Source organism: Columba livia, chromosome 1, assembly GCF_036013475.1.
Source record: "Columba livia isolate bColLiv1 breed racing homer chromosome 1, bColLiv1.pat.W.v2, whole genome shotgun sequence".
Classification (NCBI taxonomy): Eukaryota; Metazoa; Chordata; class Aves; order Columbiformes; family Columbidae; genus Columba; species Columba livia.
The window spans coordinates 149,598,696-149,607,933 of NC_088602.1; the positions used below are offsets into that span (position 1 = coordinate 149,598,696).

Genomic DNA, 9,238 nt, shown 5'->3' on the forward strand with positions numbered 1-9,238 from the left:
TACTGGGAATATTAATGTATTGGAATAGAGGGATTTACAGTGGCTGTCTATGACTTCATTATTACTACCCCTGCTCAAGGATTGACCAAGCAGATTATCCAGGTGATTTTGTGCTCCTGCATGATAAATTGTGACAAACTACTCAACAGACGGACCACCGAGACATCATAGTTCATTTATGAAGATCCTGCTCTACATTCAAAATGGACAGGAGCACCGAAAGGACGCCATGGGCTGGCTCATAGGCAATTCTTGATCCACCTTGAATAAAATCATTACAATGAACTGGATCTTGAAAGGCAAACACCGTAACTGTGAAGCCACACTAAGGAAGGTTTCATGACACTTCCCACTGAGAAACAGAAAGTCTCACTTTCCTACTTAAATTGTTTCCCCGAGTCTGAACCTAGTTATATTAACCTGAATACTCCTCAGAAAGCAGAGACCCAGCTTAAAGTTCTAGGAAAGCTAAAATACCATGAAAACTTGTACTTCAATAACAAATCTAATCTTAGCTGACTAAAAGTTATGGTACTTCAAACTCAGTCAATATCACCGGAGCTAAAAAACTAATTATGCTGACTAAATGTAGTGTCACTGTACTAAGTCCCCTCTAAAGCAACAAACTGTGAGATATCCTAGTTATTTCAAAGAACTCCACTTAGAAATAGCACAGATTTTGTGGTCAAAAGGAATGACAGTTGTCTTCCTCTTGCTGTGAGAGCTTGGAACGCATTTCTAAAATAAAGTTACCTTTGCTAATAGTGACATTAAGATCTTGCAGCACCAGTGAAATTCCAAAGCAAGCAGATACTAACGTAACATCTGCTGCCCAGGGCCAGGCATTTCTAAGCAAATTGACTTTATTAAATAATCGGTAACTTGTTTATATTTCTATAGCTTGCTTTAGAAACATGGATTGTTTCAAATAATCCTATAATTTCATTGTCCTATAAACTTGACTGGAGATAAGTAAGGATTTATGTTCATGGATCAATAGTTCCACATTGACAGCAAAAGCCAAAGAATCCTGCGTAAACTAGTCTTGTCGTTGTAGAGAGCCATATCAATGTTTGCCTTTATAACAATATCATGGCAAGAACCAGTGAATTTTCTTCTGTGAAGTTCAGTTTTTAAACACTACAAGAAATACCTAACCTTCTTTGATTGAAAAGCTACTCCATGTAGCAAAGTCAAGGCTTGAGTTCTCCAAACTGTGTTTCAGTGCTGGACCACAGGTCAAAAGAACTGTGAAAAACTTAACAGCAGCACATTGTTCTATACCTTAGTTAACCAAACTGTTCTTATCAAATTCTCTTTCATCCATTAGCTCATGGGATTGACATCAAAACTTAGAAAGCCCAGTCTTTTTCTGCACTTTGCAAATATGAAGATGTAGAATGCTGTTTTTCCCCAATTAATGGAAAAATTTTGAGAGCTCAATGCGTAATCTCCAGCTACTACACTTCCCACCTTATCTCTCCACTTTTCAGTTCAATAATCTTATTGTGGAATCCTTTCAAAATGATATGAAGATATTTTTGTAGAGGAAGACTACAGGCAGCTTCCTCAAAAGTGGGGCAGCCACCTTGGAGGCAATTAACCACAGCAATTGGCATTGCACAGAGCAGTGCAACGGCTCCTGGATTGCCAGCTGGAGAAACCCTGGCCATGGCATCCTTCAAGTTGGCCTAATGGGAGAAGGGGAGTCAAAGAACAAAGAGAAAGGAGAAATGGGGGAATAGCAGCCAAGAAGAGGCAGTTCTGACCATCCCATCATGGGAGGGCAGCCACAGCCATCTGCCCTGCATTCTCCTTGTGAAAAGGACAAGCAAGAAGCTGGATGAACATGCCACACAGACCATCAACAGCCTGCATGTGTACCCTGGAGATAGGGTTGCCAGGGCCAGGAGGGGCTGGGACAGGAGCTGAGGGCAAGCTTCATCTAAGACAAGCTCTTACCAAGGGGTGCAAGCCCACCAGGCTGAATGTAGGAGGTAGGTAACAGGGTCCATCAGCACAGCAAGGGGTAAGTCAGGACCAAGAGTTACCTAAGGGGTCAAGTCAACGATTTAAGCACCAGACCAAACCTTCAATGGGGTTCACGGGCCAATGGACAGAGTGTGTAGGTGGGAAGTCTCAGGTGAGACCAATCAGGACAATCAGGTGCCTGATTACCTGAAAAGGTCAGGCCTGGAACAGGTAAAAAGATAATGACAGACACACGGGAGCCGGGTATGTGGAAGAGTGCATTCACTAACACAACACATTTGTTAATACCCTGTCAAAACTCAAAACGACAAAAAGGGAAGGCACCAAAAGTCATAAGAACCTTGAACCTCAGATGAGGTAAATAAGCATTCTTCATCTGAGGCCCACCACTGTTTTCTTCAAGTAGCACGTGCTTCCAGAAGAAGCCCCAAAGACATGAATGTTCCAATGGCATTTGGCCCTCAGGCAGACCAAGAATGCAGGATCAGGCCCATCTGAGCACTGTGAGCAGTATCAGCTCTGCCTTTATGCTTTATCTCTATCTAAAACCAGATGAGTTGGATGCAATTATCTCTCTAAGATTAATAGGAAAGCAAAAAAAAAGAAAGAGAAAAAGAATGTGCAATGGATTAGACAATACAAACATGCCAAAACCAGGACAGGCGTTATAACTCAGGCCCTATCACCACCTAGTCTCAGCACCAAAGAGGCCGTCAACTGGCACAAAGGAAAAAGGAAGTTCCAAATCAAGCAAGTCAGACTAATGCTATTGTAACAGCAATGAATTTCATACTTCAAGAAGCCCAGAAGCTATTAGTCTACATCCACATGCAGAAAGGCCATTCGACTGCAGAGACTGAACATGGCAGTTCAAAGTAATTACTGAGAATCAGTCCCGGTTCTTCAGCTATTCATTAGTGGCATCCGCAGAGCCTCTCTTTTAGGCTGCAGAAACATCCCTTCACGGGACAAGTTCTGCTGGAGTACACTAGGTGCAGGTTTTGTTAATGCTTTTGTGATTTCTGTGGACAGGCAGGTGGAGGTTGGTGCCCTGTTGCTTTTGAAAAACGTTCCCATTGATAAATATTTCAAAATGCCCATAACTGCAGTGGGAACAATCACGCCGGATATTTTCAGATGGGAGTAATAACAAAAAATGTATGGGGCATTAGAAAACACAGAGCTGTGGCAGGATGATGTATCATACCTTCACACTACGGAGCAAATGCAAGGACAACATAAAGTACATTGTAAAGCCTTATCTTCACTCATACCCCTATCCAGGAGATATTCACTGCCTAAATTTATGCATCACATGATGAATAATTCTGGGTAGATCATGCCAAATATTCCCAAAGGCCTTCTTACCCATATGTAAGGGAACACAGATAACTAACATGCAAACTGCAGCCCCTTACATGCTTTGGAAGAGTACATGTAACATATGGATGGCTTTACTCTAGTTCAGCCTTTAGTGCTCTCCCATTCATCACTTTTTTTTTTTCAATTGTTTTTTTGCTGCAGTCCTTCCTGCTGACCACTTTTACACTAATTCTCCAAATCAGAAATCCCTTCAGCTCCCCCATTCTCAGCAGATATGTTATAAAATGGACACACATAACTGGTGAGGGGGCACAAAAAAAGAAAAAAGTGAAAAAAAAAAAAACAACCTTACACAATCACAAAAACAGCAGTTCCATATCAAGTTCTCACTGCAAGTCTTGGCTTAGTTCAGGTGTTTGCTAAAGCACTAGTTCTTCATTTGTGAAACTGTGGCAAATACAGGTTTTACTGGGGGCAAAGATGGTCAAGCCCCTAAAGCAAGGAAAAAAATGTTCCAAAGCTGTGAAACTCAAAGAATCAGAGCTAAAACGGTAATTAAACTATTTTAATTGCACAGTTTAAAAAATGCACATTTTTCCTGCAGTCTCATGAATCTGAGAGTAAATTTGTGATTTCTTAATGCGTGAGGTTAACAATACTTGCAAAAGGGCATGAACCCAATAAGCTGACATGCTAGCCAGGGGAAGAGAGGTTAAGTAGAAGACTAAATAACGTTAAATATTAGTTGAAACATCAAGAAGAACTTAGTCTCAACAAGATTTCATCTCTGCTGACACTCATGTTAACTTGCTGTCTCAGACTGAGGCATGGATAGGATCTGAGCCCATGCTTCCCCGTGAGTCCAGCTTCCTACCTCCTTCCTACCTTCTGCTGCATTTACCAAGTGGTAGATAAGCACAACCTTAGACTGTAGCTGAGCTAGTACAGAAACAAAATACATATCCTTCTCAGTTTCAATGAAATACAAAAAAAAAATCCATGGAACAAAACTTTTAGCCATTATAATTTATCGTTTTACTAGATGCTGATCAGAGATCAAGTTCATGGAAAACCACAGTTCTGTGACAATCTGAGAGGACCACTTTGTGCTCGCCACAGAGCCTATCAAAGTCTTCAAGCTCCAAGAGTCTCAGGAGGTTTTCTAAGCAATTCTTAGAAGTTTCTTTCTGCTCTGAACATGCTGCTGCTTTCTTTACCTTCAGCCAATTAAGTCCGACAAGCTTAAGTGAGCAATTGCAATGATAAATCAATTCTAGCATGACCATGGCCAGCAGCCCTGGCAACTGTCCAATTTTAACTTCAGCTCTTCTTCCTCCCCATCCATTTTGAAGTAGTCATTTTAACTCAGAACACCACTACTTGCAGATAATTCCCCCTAGTCTAACTTTCATGGTTTCACTCATATAGCAACTGAACTGACATCATGGGATCTCTGTCCCAGCACAGAGTCATAGAATCATAGAGTGTTCTGACTTGGAAGAGATCCACAAGGATCACCAAGTCCAACTCCTGTCCCTGCACAGGACAACCCCACAGTTCACACCATGTGTCTGAGGGCTTGTCCAGTCTCTTCTTGAACACTGTCAGGCTTGGGGCCGTGACACCTCCCTGGGGAGCCTGTTCCAGTGCTCCACCACCCTCTGGGGGAAGAACCTTTTCCTAATGCCCAACCTAAACCTCCCCTGGCACATCTTCCTGCCATTCCCTCGGGTTCTGTCATTGATCACCAGGGAGAAGAGCTCAGCACCTGCCCCTCCTCCTCCCCTTGTGAGGAAGCTGTAGCCGCCATGAGGTCTCCCCTCAGTCTCCTCTTCTCCAGGCTGAACAAACCCAGTGACTTCAGACTCTCCTCATATGGCTTCCCCTCTAAACCTTAGTCCTACAGCCATCAACCCGAATTTAAACTATTGGAACATTGGAACACACGCAGCTTAGAGAGCCAGACCTGTGGACAGGTACCCCAATGTAGGGGGTACTTTCTCCTTAAGACCCCCTGCTCTGTCTGTGGAAGCTCAGGCTAACTAGAGAATCCAGCAGCTACCCAGCTGCATGGCAAAGGAGCTGGGACTACTTTAGACAGCCCAGGGACAGTGCAATGTTATTATGAACTTTAATTCATTTACCTTATGTTCATAAGCAAAGTGACATGTGAATGTGAGATGCCAAATGGAGTAAGCTGACTGGAAAAGGAGAAGAGCCTGAGGTTTCAGATGGGACCTATATTTATGCAAGACTAAAAGCTAAGGGCAGAAACAGCAGAGACATCACACAGGACAAAAGTCTTACCATTTATTCAATAAAATATAGTTTCTTCTAGTCACCTTTACCTGTAAAGCACTCAGGCATCAAAAGAGGGAAGCGGGGGCTTAGCAGGGCTTTTGCAGATGCATATGAGTATTTTAATGGTATAGCATTTTTTTAATGGTATAGCATTTTTGTACATCTGGTGCAGGTAGATGCATTCTGTCCCTGTGTGATGCTCTCAGCTCTCTGGGTGGAAAGCACCAACTCCAAGGGTAAAATATTGTTTTTCTCTTAGTATATGTAACTCCAATTAACCTTATTGGAACATTGTGGGTATACTAAGAAGATTACACTCCTTAATGTGCATTTACAGCTGTATTGTAAATGCAACATTACACATTTTCTATTATGGTTTAAGACCACTACGTTCTTCAAGACTGTTATAAACCTCAGAAAACAGGGGTTTATAATGGAAACACTGAAACACTCAACTCTAAAAGCCCTGGCAAAGAGGAAATATAGCTATAAATTCAGATTCTGTTTTCCAGCATATACATTGACAAGGTATGAATAATATGTATTTCTACACTTAGAACAGACAGATGTACACATTGCTCAGGGTAACCTTTGCTGTAAAAGTGGAGGATGGAAAGAGCTCAAAGTGGAAAGAGAAACCTTTTGTCCTGTCTTTTACACAGTTACTGCAATTGCAATAATGACATAAAAACAGCAATTGAAATTTAGTAGCCTGTGCGCTGGGGCCGGATTCTGAATGCACTTTCTTAAAAAGGGTGGGTGGTGTTTCTACAGTCAGCAAGAAAAAGACACTACGCCCTCCAAAACTCCTCAGCCTACTTTTCTTTAAAAAAAAAAGAACTGGCTATTTGGATTCAGTTCAAATGACATTACAAATCAACTTGTTATCCATTGCAAAAATGGATATTGTCTATATATTCTCTGTGTATTCTCTCCCATATATAATCTGATCCCTAGCTTCTTACCACTACCAAGGAGCAAATTTTGAACTAGCAATTGCTGGACTTACTTAAAAATAGCCCACTATGTTTGGCAAGAGAAAGATGAGCAGGCAATTGTACTATCATTTGGGCTGTGGCTTTGGGGAATTTCTTCAGATATTAATAGCAACAGCAGAGGTGGGTCAATATAATCCCATTAGCCACAGCACGCTGTTTGACTTCTGATATGTATGAGGAAAGGAAAACAAAACCGGTGCAGGTGCTTTTTGGCAGGTAAATTAAAGTTGGGTAAACTGGAAAGTCCATGCCTGTTTTAGACATTGCAGCCCGACCGGCAGGCAGGAGAAAGTGGCATAGGGAGGCCCCTGCGTTTTGCTGGCACAGCCCTCACCTCTGGGAGGGAGGCGGGAGACGCACCCACCGCTGCTGCTGCCCACACGAGGCTCCATGCAACAGGAGGTCCCACCACCACCATCCTCCTCCTGGGGCACCTGCCCTGCCCCGGGGTTTCGGTGACATCCTCGGCCATGCCGCTGCTCCAGAGATGGAGCCCCAAGTCCTGAAGTGGCTCTTGTCACCTGGGCTAAGATGGTGACTGTGGTGTCAGCCCACAGGGAGATACCCAGAACTCAGTAAGGTTGCGTGTAGGTGTGGACCCCCATTTTTGACATTAGTGCTGCTCTCACTTGAGAAAGCTTCTTGACTGCATAGGAAATGTTTTCAGATCCAGTGCCACTGCCCCCATATATTATTTTCTGCTATTACCTACATATTAGCAGTGTCTCTAATGTTGTAAACAGAGAACATTAAATATGGCTGAAGTCTACGAGGTGTATGAAAACCGTCACATGAAAAGCAGCCCACAAGCCCTCCCCATTACAGCAGCTAGTATTTTTTAAGGTAATGGATTAGTTCACAGAAAACTAGGTGCTTCTAACCAACAAGTCTAACACTAGCTATAGCATCCTCACTTTAGATGTATATCCCCTTCTTTTGGGTAACTATTCACAGGCGCTGTGTTTAACATTTCTGCGTGCTTGATTCATGAAGGTCACCCACTCATTAGCTTTTTGTTTTCTGCCTTTCCATATGACAGCAGCGCTGGTGCCTGCACTGCCCAAACCCAACACACCCAAGAGCCGTACCTCCACATTGACCCAGAGGCAGCGAGTCTCCGAGCAGGAAAAGAATTGCCTCATTGTCCAGACCTGTTCAGCATTTGGCAGCCTCTGCAGAGATTAACAGCAAAGCTACTTTATTACCATTAAAAGGGCAATGCAATTCCCAGCAGAACTGAGAACTGCCTTTCACATCTTCTCTTGCATGAGACCTTTACTAGGGTTGACTCCTGTCTTCACTTCAATTTTTTTGCAGTGAAATAGGGTCTTGCATCAGTAGCCTTAGCTAAAAACTTCCATTCTGCTCTCGCAGTCTTCAGTGTGCCCACCGCTTTCTGTCTCACCCCAGAAGCAGTAGCTGAGAACCGGTATCACTGGCTGTAAATTGTGCATTCAGCAAATCCGCAGGCTTCAGCATAATTAGTAAACCATTTGTAGAAAAGGAGCAGCAGTCCCTATGTGTTGGCTATCGCCATCTCATGTATCTTCAGCCCTGGAAGGCCCATAGAGCATCCTTGGACAAAGGATTTCCCAGAGCTCCCAGGCAAATTTACACTCAGCTGTAAGGACCAGCAGCAAGGCTGGAGTAGTTTCCCAGGCAGTTATTTGTCAGAGGATCACAGCCAAAATGTTCAGGAGTGTTTTATCTGACCCATGAAGTACACAAAGCTGTTTCTCCTCCCTGAACTATCCTGATTGCTGCTCTGTTTTATTAAGCAGCAGCATGAAACTGAAGCATTTCCAAGGATTTTCACTGTGGTGATCTGCACAGCCTGAGACTTTCAGTTGCCTCCAGGTCAGCAAACAGCAGAAACACTGGAACAAGGAAATGTATGGAGACAGTCACATATGCAAAATTTGTATTTGGTTATTTCTCTCTACTAACACCTAGAAAGTCAACTTAAAAGAAAAAAAAAAAAGGCAAACTTAAATTCAACAAGAAGTTGTTATTAGACCCTTAATGACTACAGAAAGATTTCCAGTCCCCATAGGGAGTGGGATTCCCTCCCCCACCTTCTTCTAAGATTGAATGATTTTTTATTCCTGCTAACCTTTACACAGAGGAGCCAACAGCCACACTTCTAAGTACAGTTGCAAGGGAGAATGACGTCCCTACCCGGCCAGTCACACATGCTAACACAGCAGTTTCCCTAAGCCAACCCAAATCCAGACGACTTGCCCAATGATGTGCCATGGGAGCGGCACGGCAAAACCTCCCTGATAAAAGCAGCGGGCAAGGAGGACCAAGGGGGCAACAGCCAACTTCACCGCACTTACTAGGAGATCCTTACCTTTAAATTTCTCCCATGCCCTCCTCCATGGGTTCCTGGTTCTGCTGCCAGGAGGCAGCTGCCCTGCAGCACCCCGAGGGGAGCGGCGGAGAGCGGAGTCATCGCTGCCTCCCACGGAACAGACAGGTGCTTGGAGAGCTGCCCTGGGCCCCGCAGCGAGGCACAGCCCACTGGACTACAATTCCCAGAAGGCCCCGCGCCTCGCTGTCCGTCTGCCCCCTCGCTGCTCCTCGCTATGCATTCTGGGGATTGTAGTTCTTCTTGGGCACCC

The 9,238-nt window shown here is 43.8% G+C and overlaps 1 protein-coding gene across 8 annotated transcripts in view; it reads right to left on the reverse strand.

Moving 5' to 3' along the window:
• The window catches only part of TBXAS1 (thromboxane A synthase 1), a 249,428-nt gene extending 240,304 nt beyond the window's left edge, over positions 1-9,124 (reverse strand). For 4 of the 8 annotated variants that reach the window (XM_065037848.1, XM_065037866.1, XM_065037887.1 and 1 more), the window contains exons 1-2: positions 8,968-9,114; positions 7,703-8,491 (exon numbers count right to left, since the gene is read on the reverse strand). In XM_065037848.1, the coding sequence (XP_064893920.1) occupies positions 7,703-7,710 (8 nt within the window). In that variant the 5' untranslated portion in view covers positions 7,711-8,491; positions 8,968-9,114. Of the gene's footprint in view, positions 1-7,702; positions 8,492-8,967 lie in introns of all 8 variants that reach the window. The other 4 variants (XM_065037857.1, XM_021284648.2, XM_065037883.1 and 1 more) reach the window with 4 other exon arrangements.
• Between the last annotated feature and the right edge of the window lie 114 nt (positions 9,125-9,238).